Source organism: Anolis sagrei, chromosome 3, assembly GCF_037176765.1.
Source record: "Anolis sagrei isolate rAnoSag1 chromosome 3, rAnoSag1.mat, whole genome shotgun sequence".
Taxonomy (NCBI): Eukaryota; Metazoa; Chordata; class Lepidosauria; order Squamata; family Dactyloidae; genus Anolis; species Anolis sagrei.
In genome coordinates this window covers 153,509,469-153,528,490 of record NC_090023.1, presented here as the reverse complement: position 1 = coordinate 153,528,490, position 19,022 = coordinate 153,509,469, and the positions used below count along the sequence as shown (strand labels likewise).

Genomic DNA, 19,022 nt, shown 5'->3' with positions numbered 1-19,022 from the left:
GGGCTAATTCTGAAGAAACTTTGCACGTATCTGATTGAAATTTGAAAGGCAATCTGTTATCCCACAGATGTGGTTCTTAATAAGACATGCCACATTATCACGGGTTCTCTGTGCCCTACACCATTGGAGAAATTATACTGTTTAGCTGGTATTGCACCACCTGACATCTATTGGGAAGTAGCAACCTATAGTGAAAGGACCAAGGCAGTGACATCTCCAGCCCACCCCCTGTTTGGGTATCAGCCAGCACACCAATGACTTAAATCAATAAATAGTTTTCTAAGATCTATAGAGACACTTGCTGGAACACCTCAGCAAGCAAGAGTTCAAAAGTGGCAGGCTCAAACCCAGAACCTCAATCAATAGCTGATACCAAATGTGAGACTCCCTCCTGGGTACACAGAAAACTGGCCAACTTGGAAGGCGCTGAACAGACTGCGCTCTGACACCACGAGATGCAGAGCCAACCTCAAGAAATGGGGCTACAAAGTGGAATCCACGACATGCAAGTGTGGAGAAGAGCAAACCACAGACCACCTGCTGCAGTGCAACTTGAGCCCTGCCACATGCACAAAGGAGGACCTTCTTGCAGCAACATCGGAGGCACTCCAAGTGGCCAGCTACTGGTCAAAGGACATTTAATCAACTACCAAGCTTGCAAACTTTGTGTCTTGTTTGTTTGTTTGTTTGTTTGTTTTTAATGCAATACAACTGTTAGGTTCGCTCCTGACACTACAAATAAATAAAATCAAGCAAATTACTCTCACATACACACTCTGACTTTCGTCTGTAAAATTGAAATAATATTGATCTATGATTTGAGGATGTTGAGCAACTGAGCACAAAAGAAAATCAGTAATGACAAAGAGTAAAGGAATTTTAATCAACTAGATCAATGTTGTTTTTAATTTTTAACGGTGTAGATGTATACATTTCAGAAAATGATGGGGAATTCTCCTTAAGGGTATCATAAACAACGATCAGATGCAATGCAATTCTGTCCCATATTTTGCACCCACCATATAATTGGACAGAGACAAATTGTAAAACTTACAGTTGTGGCATTTAGAGTACAGAGCTATCAATAAACTAAGCTGATGTACAGCCTTGGATGGTTTCCACACAGATGGCTCCTTGTGCAACCAAGATATCATTGCTTTTCCATGGAATATTACCAGCTAAACTGTAGCATCCTTTCTATATTGTTTGGGAGACTTTTTGCCTGTGTTCACCCCATCATGTCCTACTAATCAACCATGACATCGCGGCTAAGGGTGGGAAGGTTTAGTTCACTCAAATGCACATTTGAAAAAAAAACCAAAACCAAAAGTCTGAGAGCATCTTTTAAAAGCCCAATTATTTATTTAGCACTAAATATGTTTTTTCCCCAATCTGAATATCCATTAATATAGTTGAGAGATGACTATTCACATAGGCTTAGGATCATAGACTGAAGTAGTGGGTTTGTGGATGGATGGAATGCTGCCTGGAATGTTTTAATTCTTTTAAATTATCACTAACGTATCACAGACCTGTATTTCACAACATTGTAGCAGAAACAAAAAGATCAATTGAAATTTACATGATTATAAAGCAGTGGTTCCCAGCCCTTTTTTGACCAGGGACCACTTTGCCCAGGGACCACTCTCCAACATTAGTACGAAAAGGGTTATGGATCAGTTTTTGGTCAACTTTAGATTCGGTTTGGTTATTTGGGGTGCTGATTCAGAAAATTGCATTGGATAGACCACATCAGCTCTAGTTTCTGATACAAAACATATGTCATCATGTAGCCACCATCTGCTCGCTCACAGAAAACCATATTTAATAAGCATTATAAAAGAGTTTTGTGAGAACAGTTGCTCTTGTTGCAACAGTGTAGTAATGGTGAGGCCGCAGACCATATTTTAGTTCTTGTGGACCACTGGCTGGGAACCACTGCTTTAAATTAATTCACCAACACACTTTTTTCTACAATGGTGTAGTAATGGTGAGGCTGCGGACCGTATTTTACTTTATAGGAGTCCCTGGTGGCACAATGAGTTAAATCCTTGTGTCAGCAGGACTGACAGTTTGAATCCGGGGAACAGAGTGAGCTCCCATCTGTCAGCTCCAGCTTCCTGTGTGGGGACATGAGAGAAGCCTTTTACAGGTTGGTAAAACTTCCAGGCACCCCCTGGGCAACATCCTTTCAGATGGCCAATTCTCTCACATCAGAAGCAACTTGCAGTTTTTCAATTTGTTCCTGACATGAATTTTTTTTTAGTTTTTGTGGACCACTGGTGGTCCACAGACCACAGGTTGGGAACCGCTGTTATAAAGTGTTAGATAACACAAAGATACAATGGATCTTTGCTGAATAACCCATAGCTCTTTCAAAGAGAGGAAAGGAGGCAGTACCAGTCATCACTTTTGGAGCATAGGCTACCTTTTTATCCTCTAAAATGTCTCATTTCTGCATATTTAAAATAAAAGGACTCAAAAAAATTCAGGAAAATAAGGATTACAAACAGACAAGAATCATGTCTAGACCTGCCATGAAATGTGAGCTTACGAGGCATAGTGATGTCCAAACTAAATATCTCTCGTGATATTTAAAAACCAATGTCATCTTTGTGTGTCATGCTTCTTTGTAATCTTTTGTGAAGCACGCTGCTCACATCTGCATAGCCTGGACTCCCTTTCTTTGGGACAAAATGTGCTTTTAAACTGTCACAGTTTTGCATTTAATTAACTTGATATTGGAATACTTGGAGGTGTGCTGCAATCCAATTTGGAGAACACTATTTCCAAAAAAATCTTAATTTTACAACAGCATTTTGAGATGGGGATACACTAGATCTCTATATTGCTATCTAGATCAGTGGTTCTCAACCTTCCTAATGGCGTGACCCCTGAATACAGTCCCCCATGTTGTGGTGACCCCCCAACCATAATATTGTTTTCATTGCTACTTCATAACAGTCATTTTACTACTGTTATAAATCATAATGTAAATATCTGATATGCAGGATGCATTTTCATTCACTGGACCAAACTGGGCACAAATACCCAATACACCCAAATGTGAATGCTAGTGGGGCTGAGCGAGGATTGATTTTGTAATTTGGGAGTTGTAGTTGCTAGGATTTATAGTTCACTTATAATCAAAGAGCATTCCGAACTCCACCAGCGATGGATTGGAACCAAACTTGGCTCCCATGACCAATAGAAAACATTGGAAGGGTTTGATGGGCATTGACCTTGAGTTTGGGAGTTGTAGTTCACCTATATCCAGAGAGCACTGTGGACTCATGCAATGGTGGATCTGGACCAAACTTGGCATGAATACTCAATATGCCCAAATGTGAACACTGGTAGAGTCTGGGGAAAATAGATCTTGACATTTGGGAGTTGTAGTTGCTGGGATTTATAGTTCATTACAATCAAAGAACATTCTGAATTCCACCAACCATAGAATTGGCTCAAACTTCCCATATGAAATCCCCATGACCATCAGAAAATGCTATGTTTTCTTATGGTCTTTGGCGACCCCTCTGACACCCCCTCGCGACCCCCTCAGGGGTCCCGACCCCCAGGTTGAGAAACACTGATCTAGATGCACAAAACCATCAAGACAAAATATAAAATGTATAAAACTACATGCCAAGTAACCTATGATAAATAACAATTAACCTCCAGGGGGCAGTTTAATAACTTGGAACTAGAAGAGCATGTGTTGCCTCCCTCTCTGGTTGTCAATATATCACAAATAATGAAAAGCATGGGCAGGATGGTGCACATTTCAGTGGACTTATTTGCAAGGCTGGAAGAAATGGCTTTGGCTTGAAAGGCATGGGTAGAAGAAGCATAGCAGTTAAAAATAAATGGTCATCAGAAGCAACATCCATTATCTACAGTCGTTCTAGACATGGAGATGAAGGAAGATTTTACTATCACATAGAGAAGTCACATCCTAAAATTTGTGAAATATTCTAGGAAGTCCAGCAGCAAAACTTCTGGTGTGTTTTAGAGACATAATGCTGAAAGCAACTGGGGGTGAAAGTTATAAAAGAAAATCATGCTAAACTAATACACAACAGAAGGCAAAGAACAGCCATCCTACAGATGGTATGAAGAAGTTCTAATCTAATCTAAACATTTATTCATCTTTATTAAAGGATATGTGCGTCATATTATTCTGAAAGATAGGATGTTGAAAGGAAAGGGGGGGAAACCCTCTAATTGTTGGCTAACTTCTTATTTTGCAAGGTTCCAAAATAATCCTGAAATGATTGTAATGCCATTTTAGACTGTTACCACCTCGAGCCAGCAAGCTGTCAAACTTGTTCATTGTAAAGCACCACAGAGATAGCTGATGCTACAAAAGGAAGTAGTAATGAAAATAACAGTATGTTTAGATCTGTAAACTTTTTTAAAAAAAGAAAAAAGATGGATGCATCCTGAAAGTTTTCAATTTAGATGTGCTCATCACCGTTCCATCCATGTCATCATGGGATAACGATCTACAAGGGCATTTCTCAGCTGAGCAGTGTGGATCTTGTCTCTGGTCTCTACAATGCAGGTGACCTGGAAGACAAGATGCAAGAATTTCACTGAAAAGGATAACAACACACAAAAATCAGTTGTTGTTATTGTTGTGTGCCTTCAAGTATGGGAAAAGCTTTGAAAGGTTTTAATGTTATTGTTACTTACTTGATTCATCTAAACCCTAATTGACTCTAATGCTTTCATTGTTTTTCCACCTCTTCCCAAACCTAACTGTTCTAACTGATCCCAGAGCACAAACTCTTTCCTTTCATTGTCTCATCATCCACTCCACTGTTACATCTTTATCTTTAATGAAGTCTAACACAGGGTTTCTCCATCAAGGTTCTAACTGACTCATATCTCACAGTCCAGCTACTTGTTCCACACACCAGCCTTTTGAACATTCCATCACACATTTAGTCAATCACCAAACATTGCATGTTCAATGTATTGTCGAAGGCTTTCATGGCCGGAATCACTGGGTTGTTGTAGGTTTTTTTGGGCTATATGGCCATGGTCTAGAGGCATTCTCTCCTAACATTTCGCCTGCATCTATGAGGATGCTTGTCATAGATGCAGGCAAAATGTCAGGAGAGAATGCCTCGACCATGGCCATATAGCCCGAAAAAACCTACAACAACCCATTGCATGTTCAATCCCCATCCCAATAGATCACTTATCTTATTATGTATACTATATATCACCTCATTAACCATACTTTAATTTCTCCACAACACACAACCACAACAACATTTTTGTACAGAACTTCAGAATATCACAACCTCATCCATCTATCTTGCAAAAAGAAATCATCCAGATGTCACACATGTACTCTCTGTGGGCTATAGAAGACTCAGTCTGCTATTTGGCTTAAAATAATGCTGCTGGCCAGTAACTTTTTCAGCCATACCTCTTGTCTTGAGATCTGAATGAGGGAGAGTTAGTGGCCATTTTGACCTCTTGCTGATCAGACCACAATGAAATAAAGGGACTGGGTATGGGGTCTTCTTCTTGTTGTGGTCTGGCTGAAGGAGAGAGACCGGTACTGTGAGCTCAGCAGGAGGCCCCAATGTCTGGTCCTTTTTTCAGCGTGGTCTTATCAGCAAAAGGTCCCAATGACCAGTTGCTTTCTTTCACCCATATCCCAATGGCTAGTCTCTTTCCTTCAGCCAGCCCTTATCAGCAATACATCACAATGGCTAGTCCTTGAAACCAAGTTCAATCACTAAGAATTCATAATGGCCAGTCCCTCTCCTTCAACCAGTTCACCTTAGATTGAGCACTAGCATATAGGAAATACTGCTTGAACACTAAACACAAAGTAGCTGCACACAATAACATCCTGCGGAAACTTACTGACAGCATATGGATGGCAGACCCAAAATTAATAAGAGCATCAGCCCTAGCCTTGTCTTACTCAACTGCCGAGTATGCCTGCTCTGTTTGGCATAAGTTTGTCCATGCAAAGCTGGTGAAAATGGTATTGAACGAAGCATGCAGAATAATCACAGGATGTCTTAAACCTACACCTGTTGATAAACTCTACAAGCTAGCTGGCATTGCCTCCCTTGATGTGTGATGGGAAGTTGCTGCTAAATGTGAGATAAATAAGGTTGAACACTGTGAAAGCCACTCACTACATGGCTACCAGCCTCAGTATACTCAAATCAAGGAAAAACTTCTCCTCTTGGCATCCCCCCAGCAACAGCAAGGGTGTCCCTCTGGGCAGCTAAACCTGGAAATCCCAACTGGATGGCCCCCCACGAGGATCTTTCTCCGTGCAAACCAAGAATGGGCAACTTGGAAGTCCCTAAACAGATTCAGAAGTGGAGTGGGCAGATCAAAAGACAAGCTGGCAAAATAGCACTACCTAAAAGAATCCCACACCTTGTGTGACTGTGGAGCAGAACAGACAACTCTACATCGGTATGCTTGTCCACTATGCCCTGCTTCATGTACAGAGGAAGAATTGTTGGAGGCTACAGACAATGCCATTGCTGTTGCCTGTTTTTGGTCAAAAGATATTTAGCTACTTGTGCTCCTTCCATTTTTTCAGTTTTATACTAATTTATGGATTGTTTTTGATATGAAATAAATAAATAACCAGTTCTCATCAGCAACAATTTGCAATGTCTAGGTCTCACTGGCAAGATTTCCCAATAGCCAGTCGCACTTGCTTAGCTAGGTCAGACCAGCAAGATCTCACAATAGCCAGTGAGGTCCTTCAGCCAGACCTCATCAACAAGAGGTCACAATGATCAGTATCTTTCCTTCAGCAAGGACCCAGCAGGAAGATCTCCCAGTGTCAAGTCCCTCTGATTCAGCCAGGTCTCATCACTAAGTCCTCTCTCCTTCAGCCAGGTCTCACCAACTGGATGTCACAATGGCCAATTCCTCTCCCTCAGTCAGACCTCACCAGCAATATATCACAATGGCTAGTTGCTTTCATTTAGGCAGGCTTCATCAGCAACAAACGACAATATCCAATGCTCTTCAACCAGGTGAATTACCAAAAACTCAGCTCAAGCGTTTTATATTTTCATCACTTATCAAGATCTGCAGCCAAAACTGAAAACACTCCTATTTCAAATTGTTATTGTGTCACTACTATAATGTTAAAGAGCTAGTATATGGAACTTGTTTTAATACTTGTATTGGAAAGTGCTTACTGTACCTTTAAAGGTTGTATATTTTATGTCATGGCCTATGGCTAGTACAATAAACCATTCATTCATTCAACCTTTTTCAAAAAGCATAACAAATCTTTTTTTGTGATACTCAATTTAAAAGACTTCCTTTTAAAAGCAAAATACACAATATGAAAAGTCACCATGGGATAAGTATAAGGTAAAAGTCTTTTTGTGTTCTTGAAATGGCATACTGTTTGTTTTTCCAAAAGGCCAATTTTGCAGCAAGTGAAGTGAATTTCCAACATATGTTTTCATGTATTGCATGTATTCCTGATGGCTAGGAAAACTCCAGAAATCTGGAACCAATTGAGAACTCCTGCTATAAATATTTTTGCATGGCATTTTACCAACAAAATAAAATTGGCTCATTGGGAATACTTTAAATTGTACAGAGCTGGCCAAAATGCCTTAATGGCTCTTGAATAAATACGATGCAAAATAAAATATAATATTTTCATTGTTACTGCGCCAACCACCCATGTGAGCCAGGAAATGCACAGCTTTCCATGGATGAATGTACAGTATAATGCTCAAGCAAAATGAGTTATGAATTTCAGTTGCATGGCCAGAGGGAAACTAAGATTTGGAGTGAATATAAATCATTGCTGATGCTCATTTCCCATTCAATTAAATGACTGCACAGCAGTGCTTGGTAGACGACACTCTTCATTCTCAAAAAGGTCATACTTTATGGAGTAGTTCAGTTGTCATGTCTAAATCAGTGTATTCCACATACATTTTTGTCAAGGATGATGAACAGATACACATTCCTAAACAATTAGGAACTCACTCTGGGGAACCCTGTTTGGCCATTAATGTCAGGCATATACTCCACAATCCATTTGAAAATTGTCCTCTCAGCTGGGCTGATCTTATCAATTAGGAACTTGCTTCATATATTACATGTCACAAACAATTATTTTTATTGGGGTTTTTTTACTGCTAGCAAAATTAGAGGTTGTTGTTCACTCATTCAGTCGTCTCCGACTCTTCGTGGCCTCATGGACCAGCCCACACCAGAGCTCCCTGTCAGCCGTCACCACTCCCAGCTCCTTCAAGGTCAGTCCAATCACTTCAAGGATGCCATCCATCCATCTTGCCCTTGGTCGGTCCCTCTTCCTTTTACCTTCCACTTTCCCCAGCATAATTGTCTTCTCTAGACTTTGCTGTCTCCTCATGATGTGGCCAAAGTACTTTAAAGTAGAGGTACTTGTGGGATATTTTTTTACCATAGGTATCAAAATTACTTGCCTGTTCACTTCAAGGATGCCATCCATCCATCTTGCCCTTGGTCGGTCCCTCTTCCTTTTACCTTCCACTTTCCCCAGCATAATTGTCTTCTCTAGACTTTGCTGTCTCCTCATGATGTGGCCAAAGTACTTTAAAGTAGAGGTACTTGTGGGATATTTTTTTACCATAGGTATCAAAATTACTTGCCTGTTCACTTCAAGGATGCCATCCATCCATCTTGCCCTTGGTCGGTCCCTCTTCCTTTTACCTTCCACTTTCCCCAGCATAATTGTCTTCTCTAGACTTTGCTGTCTCCTCATGATGTGGCCAAAGTACTTTAAAGTAGAGGTACTTGTGGGATATTTTTTTACCATAGGTATCAAAATTACTTGCCTGGCTTTGGGCTTTCTGCATCTTGGCTGGCAAGGGTGGGTGTGTGTGTGTCTCCCTTTAGGAAATAAAAATCTTGAGCTGATCCTGCTTCATTCACATTGCACGTTTACCGCAGAAAACATTGGCAAACACACTGATGTGCCTATAGCAAATGCAACTGCTGGTGTAAAGTATGAAGCTGCAACATGCCATGTGGGGATTTTTTTTGTTGTGTCAGGAGCGACTTGAGAAAATGCAAATCACTCCTGGTGTGAGAGAATTGGCCATCTGCAAGGACGTTGCCCAGGGGATGCCCGGATGATTTTTGATGTTTTATCATCCTTGTGGGAGGCTTCTCTCATGTCCCCCATGAAGAGCTGGAGCTGTAAGAGGGAGCTCATCCGCCTCTCCCCGGATTTGAACCTGCGACCTGTCGGTCTTCAGTCCTGTCGGCACAGGGGTTTAACCCACTGAACCACCGGGGACTCTTAATGTGGGGATAAGACTCACTAAACCCAGCTACAATAATTTACGTGTTACTGTGCATCAGTGTTAATGAGGGTGGGGTCGACCTTTGGGGCAAGAGAAGAATGAAATGAATGCGTGGAGCCCATGTAATTCTAAAGCTTTTTCTGGGCATCCTAGCACCTTCTGGAGAACATGTCCTATGAGAAATGGCTTAAAGAGCTGGGCATGTTTAACCTGCAGAAGAGTTGAGAGGAGACCTGATGGCCATGTATATATTTGAGGAGAAGTCATAGGAAAGAGGGAGCAAGCTTGTTTTCTGCTGCCCTGGACACTAGGATGCAGAACAATGGCTTCAAATTACAGAAAAGGAAATTCCATCTGAACATTAGGAAGAACTTCCTAACCGTGAGAGCTGTTCAGCAGTGGAACTCTCTGCCCCAGAGTGTGGTGGAGGCTCCTTCTTTGGGGGCTTTTAAGCAGAGGCTGTATGGTGCACTCTCCCAAACTAGTGCACTCTCCCAAAGTCAACCTATTGCAATTCTCCACATTTGGTCTGCAGCATCACTACACATTACTATCACTCTATATATCTACGGTAGTATCACTATAATAGTCATGATTTCTTGCAATTGTCCTAGGAAGAACAGATTGGTTACCTTTACTTGCTTTAAGTGGTCATCAATGCCCTACACACATGGGTTTTGTGTCTCTACAGAGACCCCAAATAAAATGTTCCGGCCTTGAATGGCTTGGCAACCAACCTGGCCTATCCTACCAACTGTGCATGTCTCAGTCTGCCCAGCTACTGTCCCATCAGTTTTAAAGTGTGCCATGAAATATACAGGGACATGAAGAAGGGAGGTAGGACAGATTGTGTTAGAGCTCAGTTGACTACTCAAAGTGCTTCAAATAGAAATTAGATGAACCACATGAACTACATCCAAGAGTACTGGAACTAGCAGAAGTAATTTCAGAACTACTGGAGAATTCTTGGAGAACAGGAGAAGTCCCAGCAGACTGGAGGAGGGCAAATGTTGTCCCTATCTTTAACAAGGGAAAAAAAGAGGACCCAAACAATTGCCATCCTGTCAGCCTGACAACAAAACCAGGAAAGATTTTGGAGCAGATAATTAAGGGGGCAGTCTGCAATCACTTAGAAAGGCATGCTGTGTTTACTAAAAGTCAACATGGATTTCTCAAATGCTACTCATGCTAGACTAATCTTATCTCTTTTTTCGACAGGGTTACAAGCTTGGTAGATGCAGGGAATGCTGTGGATGTAGCATATCTTGATTTTGGTAAGGTCTTCAACAAGACTCCCCATTACCTTCTTGCAAACAAACAAGTCAAATGTGGACTAGGCAATACTATGATTAAGTGGATCTGTGTTTGTGACCAAACCCAAAAGGTGCTCACTATTGGTTCCTCTTAATCCTGAAAAGAAGTGACCAATAGAATGCCACGGGGATCAGTCCTGGGCCCAGTGCTTTATCAATGACTTGGCTCAAGGTTTAGAGGGTATGCTTATCAAGTTTGCAGATAACACCAAATTAGGAGGGATAGCTAATACTCCAAAGGACACGACTGGAATTCAAAATGACCTTAAGAGAATTGAGAGCTGGATCAAAACTAACAAAATTTCAAAAACTAACCAAAAACAAAATGAATTACAACAAGGACAAATGTAAGATCTTTAGAAATGAAAGTCTTGAAAGTACTCCCATAGACAAGGATACAAGGACTCCACATCATTCTGGAGGTGACTTGAAGGCACATCAACACACACAGTGACACATTTTTTTAAACCACTCTGATAGGTTAAATGTGAGTGTGGTCCTTGGCAGACTAGTTAAAAGAATCTCAGGTGTCAGGGCTATAAAAACGTGTCTGCAATTCCATGGCCAACATTAGTTTTTAACAATCAGTTTATGCAGAAATTAAAAATGAAATCCAGTTGCAGGCTTTTTCTTACCTCACTGGTGAACAAATCAGATGCCATGTACATGTGTTCCTGTTTGATGTCCAATATTCTGGAAAAAGAAAATGGTTTGTGAGATCACAGGAGATCGAGTCACAGTTACACATGGTCTGTCTGTCTGTGGAGAGTAAATGGGTCAGGGGAGGCGAGGGAGGCAATATTTGTGTAAGTCAGTATCTGCTAGTTAGAAGACAGAAGGGCCGAAACCTGGGAAACATTTTGGGAATCTGTCCTACAAAAACTCCAGTATTTTGTCATTTACTTCATTTGGGCCCCTAAAAGCCATATCACAGGTCTTACCACCACCATCCCAGCTTCTGAAAATATATTAGTTGAGTCCTATCCCTTTATAGTACTAAATGGTACAATAAAATCTTCTTCCATTGTGTGTGGTTTTTATCAGCACAGACCATATGTCTCCATATAAGCATGTCTGCATGTTGAGATGCTCAGGAGAAGCTCTTCCTTCAATCCCACCATCTTTACAAGTCTATTTATTTATTGTATCAGGAGCGAACCAAACAGTTTTATTGTTTTTTTTTTAAAAAACACAAAGTTTGAAAACTTGGCATTCTATTAAATGTCCTTTGACCACTATCTGGCCACTTGGAGTGCCTCTGGTTTTGCTATAAGAAGGTCCTCCATTGTGCATGTGAATTGTAATAGGTGACCTGTGGTTTGCTCTTCTCCTCACTCGCATGTTGTGGACTCCACTTTGTAGCCCCATTTCTTAAGGCTGGCTCTGTGTGAGTACCAATTAACGCTTCCAACAAAGCTTTGGAGATTCCTGGTGTTTCTCTATTTTCTGCCACTCGAATGGTTTATCATTTCCAATTATTAGGATTTTTAATTTTTTTAATTATCTATAATAAACTTGATGTATTTGTATTCCTCCCTGAGCTTTGCTGGGCAAGTGGCAGAGAAAATGATCAATAATATAAGTAATTCTACTCTTATAGCTTTCAATGTAGCATTTCCAAGATGTACAAAATAATAAATGACAGTCAGCAGCGCAAAGGATTGTTTTCCAATCTCTCATATTTCAGCTATGCATGATTCTCATTCTAAACTACCTGACTTCCTCCCGAGCCAAAATTTCCAGCAGCTTTGAAATATCTCCTGGGCAGTCGGAGACGAGGATGGAGAATTTGCACACTCTGTTGTCAAGGGTCAGAGCACGATCTATGCATTGCCGCATCAGAGGAAGCTCCAGGTTCCCGCTGCATACAGCAACAGCCACCCTGAAAATGGGAGAAAGTAATGAGATAAGCAGATATCCTCCCTGCCACCCATGAGTGTATCTCAGAAGATTTAACACTAGCATCATTTATTTATTTATTTATTTATTTATTTATTTATTTATTTCAACCTTTGTACCCCGCCCTTCTCAACCCCTGTAAGGGGACTCAGGGCAGCTTACAACCGGCACAATTTGATGCCCCTACCTACAAAATAATACATACAGTAATTACATATGAATGATACATTAAATTAGTTTAAAATTAGTTTAAAATTAAAAAGCAATTTACAATCATACTGACTGTCTAGTCTTATTTAGAATTGAATTCTGCAAACACAACACAATCGCAAGCCTATCCATAGTCCATTTTCCATAGCATTATCATCATTGTTATTATCTGCGTGCTACCCGAAAGCCTGGTCGCACAACCGCATTTTCAATTTCCTCCTGAAGGAGAGGAGGGATTTAGTTGATCTGATTTCGCTGGGGAGCGAGTTCCACAGGCAGGGGCCACCACTGAGAAGGCCCTGTCCCTTGTCCCAGCCAAGCATGTTTGTGCCAGAGGTGGGGCCAAGAGCAGGGTCTCCCCAGAAGATCTTAAACTCTGAGGTGTTTAATAATAATAATAATAATAATAATAATAATAATAATAATAATAATCAGGATCAGAATCAGAATCAGAATCAGAATCAAAATCAGAATTAATGCTAGCATAATAAACTATTGAATATACCATCTTATACCTCTTTGTTGCCTACTTCACCTGCTTTTATCTATTAAATCTATACAGTACACAAAGTCACCAAGTTACAAACATCTGACTTACAAATGACTCACAGTTAAGAACAAAGGTGAGACAACGGGAAGTGAGAGAAATTTCCCTAAGAAGGGAAATTTGCTCCTGAAAAAGTTGTTGTGGGGGAAAGATGTATCAACTGAAGTTTTATCACCAATCCTTGTGAAGCCCTAGTGGCGTAATGGGTTAAACCCTTGTGCCAGCAGGACTGCTGACCAAAAGGTCCAGGAAGTGGGGTGAGCTCTCTCTGTCAGCTCCAGCTTCCCATGCAGGGGCATGAGAGAAGCCTCCCACAAGGATGGTAAAACATCAAAACATTCGGGCGTCCCCTGGGCAACGTCCTTGCAGACGGCCAATTCTCTCACACCAGAAGCAACTTGCAATTTCTCAAGTTGCTCCTGACATGGAAAAAAAACAAAAAAAACAAAAACAAAATCCAATCCTTGTTTCCACAACATTCTCTCTCTATATATACACACACACACACACACACACACACAGAGAGAGAGAGAGAGAGAGAGAGAGAGACTCTAATTGGAGTTACACTTTCGAAACTTTAGCCAGATCAGAGCAAAGGTCTACTTATTCCAGCACTCTATTTACACTGTGACCAACCAATTTGTACATGGGAAGTATACCAATGGAACTTGAAAGTAAGAGCAGATTCCTGGTTTTATACCTTAGCATATGATACAATAGCTATACTGCTAGTATCACAAATTATCAGCAACATCTTGGTCATCCAAGTTGGCTGCTGCCACTGCTCCTTGCAGGAATGAATGTATTTTACAGTTCAGCTGCTGATACCTACTTCTCCACTTTCGTCCTACCATGCACGTTTATAACCTCTGCCATAGTTCTCTGTTTCTGGTTACTTCAACGTTTCTGTACCTTTTGCCCTTTAGTTCCAATAGCTTCCCAGAGACCAGTGCTGCAAGACAAATGGCTCCTTCAGCATCCACAATGGCACGTTCATACTCCAGCAACCTCAGCATGGAAATCAGAATGTCCTGTTCCCTGAACAGTAAGAGGAATATCTAATGTGGATGAATGTCACTTGATTTCTCACATGACTATTCAAGAGATAACAGGTGATATGCAAAAACTTCTAACCTTAAACAAGTTACTTTTTGCCCTTTAAAAATGCCACAAAATATCACCTGCACTCATTTGTTTTGTTATTTATTTCTTGTTCAAGCAGCTACAATATTCTTAATCCCAGTGGCATTTTACTCCATTGGCATAAGAATTCTTGACCAAATTGCCCCTCTCTACCACTGAATCCTATTACCAGTGGAGCCCCCAGTGGCACAATGGGTTAAACCCTTGTTCAGGCAGGACTGTTGACTGAAAGATCAGCGGTTCGAATCTGGGAAGTAGGCTGAGCTTCCATCTGTCAGTTCCAGCTTCCCATGCAGGAACATGAGATAAGCCACACACAGGATGGTAAAACATCCAGGTATTCCCTGGGCAACATCCTTGCAGATGGCCAGTTTTCTCACACCAGAAGCGACTTGCAGTTACTCAAGTTGCTCCTGACATGAAAAGGAAAAAACAGTGGAAACTGTCATGACTTTTCCTGTGATGTCAAAGTATTCTAAATGTTGTAGGTTGCTATGGCCAATCCGTTTCTCCATAAGATGGACAAACTGGAGATTGGAACAGTGTCCAGAAAAGCAATTGGGTGCTGAATCAAAATGACAGCTATGTTCAGTAGTAAAGAAGGGGTTTATTCTGTTTTGATAGTTGGCTTTACTTTGCTATGTTGCACTTCCAAAGCCAATTCTGAGATGAAATTATTTTGGTGCAGCCCTGCATGATGGAAGTACAAGGCTTGTTAGCTCTCAAATGGATTTTTCACATATATAGGCTGCTGGTTTGTGCTGCACTGGTGGCCCAACCATTTGCCAGAGTGAGACAAAGTTGGGAATATACTGAAAAGATGGAAATTTTATTTATTTTGTTAAGAATTTTTATTACCAGCAAAAATTGTTACGCCAATCATGTTGTGCGAATATAAACAAATGATTAACATAAATTATATACTAAAGAAACATTCAGCATGCAATCTTATATCTATTTAATTTTTAGTAAGCATAACAGAATATAAAGGAATTTACTTTTGAGCAGGCATATATAGGATTTGATTGTTAAAATTTCTAGTAATTAGGTTTGGTAACTACTCAGTTACCAACCAATATCTTTAATTATATTCCTTAAATTTAAAAAAAGAGTAGCAGAAATGAACTTGCTTAATATTAATTGAGTTATTCAGCTTAGCTAGATTAAAACGTGCTAGAGAACAATTTCAAATGTATTTTTGAAACCCCTTACAATCAAGCATATTAAAAAGCACAAGTTATGCATATTTCTGTCAATCTTTATGATCTATTTTAGTTTCAACAAGCTAAATCAACTTGATTCATTCTTTGCATATACATGCACACAGTATACGCGAAGAATATCCTAAGGGCACATCCAGAATATCATTTAGCATGAACAGAAGTATATAAAATGTAAGAGCAAAAGACGTGTTGTCTTTTTTCCTTTTTCAGGAAGCTCTGATAATTACTGACAAAACATTATCCATGTGAACAGGCAGGATTTGCACCAAAGCAACCTGTACGTTTAGTTTGTGATTATGACAAAAAAAAAAACTGTGGGTAAAGTGTTGTAGTCGTAACCAAGAACCTAGCTTTCACTTAATATTTAGATGCAAGAGTACCATAAATTGTACGAAGCAATCCAATAAATTGGAAATGGCATGCCCATGTTTGGTGGAAAATTCCCCTTTTGTTTATACCGGAGAGATAATTTTAAAAGGAGTGGGAGGTTGGCCTGTCTATATACATTGCAAAGCAAAATTATCTGGACACTTAAAATGTATATAAGACACAGTGCTGCAAAACGACTTAGGCCAATCCCACTTGGGGGAATCGTGAGACCACGTTATGATTCCTTCTTGAGTCCCACCCAGTAAAGGCTTAGCTTTTGTTGCCATCTATACAGTATTTCTCTTTATAGATGTGGCAGCCACTGGACACATATGATGCAACACAACTGCAGTCTTCTGCATTTTTTGGTGTTCTAATTAAATTCACACATTTTAGGATGTGGTTCCTAAAATCCCTTGACACTGCACAAAGGAGTGACCAAACAAGGTTAAAGCTTTCATGAAATTATGTCTGTACCTACCGTACTGTGACAACTTTATCAACAAATTTTCCAGTCAACTGCAAGGAGTTGGTGCCAAAACAAGGTCCACTCACATCTGAAAGATCAATTTGTAAACAAAGAAATCAAATAATAAGCAATAATTAATTTTCTCATTGCATGTTAATAGAAATAAAATCTATAGTGTAGTAGGCATGGTTCTCACCAGGCCACTCAGCTCTATGATATTCTGATTAGGTGTGGATACCTATTTTTGTGAAGCACAGACTATGAAGAAGAAAGTATTTCTATAGTGGTAATGAAACCAGTGGTAGTGATTGGCTAAACTGCTTTGATGTCATAGTTGGACAATGGATGAGGATGGAGCCTGGCTTCACTGGTTCATCTACTCACATTCTACAGAAGGACCTATGAAAGAAAACTACTAGAAATAGAGAACTGGAGAAGGAAGAGGCCTGGAACAAGTCTTAACCCTTTCCTATGCCATCTATCTATCTATCTATCTATCTATCTATCTATCTATCTATCTAAGGTACCTGTTCCAACTTACATGCAAATTCAACTTAAGAACAAACCTACAGAAGCTATCTTGTTCATAACTTGCGGACTGTCTGGACTACCTTTTTACTTTCCCAATTCTCACATGTACTTTTTTTTTTTTGCTTTTAAAATTTGGTGTGATAAAAAAAGAAAAGGTATCCCAGGTCACATATAATGGAATAGTTAGAAATCTCCTGATCTAGTTCTTGTAGAGAAATGTTTCTCTAAACAATAGCGCTTAACACTATCTCTTAGTTTCAAGACACTGAAGTCACTGCAAAATACACCTCTCTCTTTTTAAACCTAATAGTTTTAACTGGGACTGTAAGGTAAAGATTTCCCCTGACATTAAGTCCAGTCGTGTCCAACTCTGGGGTGTGGTGCTCATCGCCATTTCTAAGCCGAAGAGCTGGCAATGTCCGTGGCTTGCATGACTGCATGGAATGCCATTATCTTCCCACTGGAGCGGTACCTATTGATCTACTCACATTTGCATGTTTTCGAACTGCTAGGTTGGCAGAAGCTGGGGGTGACAGCGGAAGCTTGCGCCGCTCCCCGGCATTGAACCTGTGACCTTTCAATCAACAAGCTCAGCAGCTCAGCGCTTTAACCCACTGTGCCACTGGGGGCTCCTAACTGGGACAATATCAGGATGCAAATACTGGATTATACATTGCTATTAATTATATGCTATCTTTTCATCTAATTTTTAATCTTGTTTGTGCTTCCTGTAATATCAATGAAGCAAGATCTTTCCAGTTTGTAAGCCCCTAGAATCTGGCATCCAAAAACATATTAGAATAGAAAGACCCCGTGTGGTATAGTGGTCCAAGTGTTAGACTAGAGTACTCATCAGATGGGCAAGGGGAAAGCGGGGAAAGAGGGGGTAACCGTCCTCCTTCATTCCCTAATATCTTTCTCTGGCTTCTGGGATGGATTCCCATCCTACATGTTTCCCCATCCTTTCCCTGCTTCATCTTCTGTTCTCCAATTAGGAGTCAGGAATACCCAACTCATCCAAAGGCACTCTGGGCTCCATTTCTCCATGCTGCTGAAACAGAGCCTCACAGAGTCCTCCTGGAAGTTGCCCTGCATCAAGTGGGACTCCATTTCGGCAATGTGAAGAAGATGCAGAGAAGACTGTGTCTGATAAGGTCCTAGCATTCTGGGAGACCAGGCTTATAATCCCTGATCAGCATAAGAACCTACTGGGTTGGCCTTGGACAAAGCACATTCTTGTAGCCCTAAAGGAAGGAAAAAGCTATCCGCCTTTGAATAAGCCACTCCCAACAATTCCATTTTGGTAGAGTCACCATAAGTTTGGCTTGATGACACATAACAACAAATGTTTTTTAGATAGTGGACATCATAAAAGAACAGGATACCTGAACCACTCTTGTTCCTTGAAATAGTCACGGAGCACAAATGCTACCAAAGATGTTCTTACCTTTGTAGAACTGACAGTTACTGTGGCTCTGGTCTTCAACAGAGCGCCCAGTCTTTAAGGACTGCTGCAATACAGGGAAACCCTCTGATTCCACACCCTGAAAAAGAGTGCACAACACAAAGGTTTAGTGTTAGGGTTCAGTTAATCGCTACATTTCCACAAAAAAACTTTAATGTTATTATTTCAAGTGTGGGAATAGTGTGACACAGCTAACCCTGGAACTGCAAGTTTGGAAGCCTTTGGGGAATGTGATTCTTGAACGAAACACACCACCGGGGGGGGGGGGGTACATACTGCCCACATCTTATAATGGAGCATTCCTGGAATTGTGGCTCAAAGTGATACCATGTGTAGGTGTGTGTTGCTCCCAGACAATTTGCAGCAACCCAGTCTTCATGTCCTTCACTGATTTTTCAATTTTCTATATTCAGGGAACCACTGTCAGTGGTTACAGACTGTTACAGAACTTGGCAGGTGAAAATAGCTGTGGGGTATATACTAAGACTAAGGAACTTTGCTTGCAGAGGTTGATAAGCATTTATACAAGTTGTAGCCTT

The 19,022-nt window shown here is 40.6% G+C and overlaps 1 protein-coding gene across 4 annotated transcripts in view; it reads right to left on the bottom strand.

The window, feature by feature from the left end:
* Window positions 1-859: 859 nt before the first annotated feature.
* The window catches only part of LOC132771279 (L-threonine ammonia-lyase-like), a 36,566-nt gene continuing 18,403 nt past the window's right edge, over window positions 860-19,022 (bottom strand). For all 4 annotated transcript variants that reach the window (XM_067466968.1, XM_067466969.1, XM_067466966.1 and 1 more), the window contains 6 exons: window positions 18,466-18,562; window positions 16,500-16,575; window positions 14,196-14,321; window positions 12,342-12,509; window positions 11,263-11,320; window positions 860-4,569 (listed from right to left, as the gene is read on the bottom strand). In XM_067466968.1, the coding sequence (XP_067323069.1) occupies window positions 4,471-4,569; window positions 11,263-11,320; window positions 12,342-12,509; window positions 14,196-14,321; window positions 16,500-16,575; window positions 18,466-18,562 (624 nt within the window). In that variant the 3' untranslated portion in view covers window positions 860-4,470. The remainder of the gene's footprint in view (window positions 4,570-11,262; window positions 11,321-12,341; window positions 12,510-14,195; window positions 14,322-16,499; window positions 16,576-18,465; window positions 18,563-19,022) is intronic.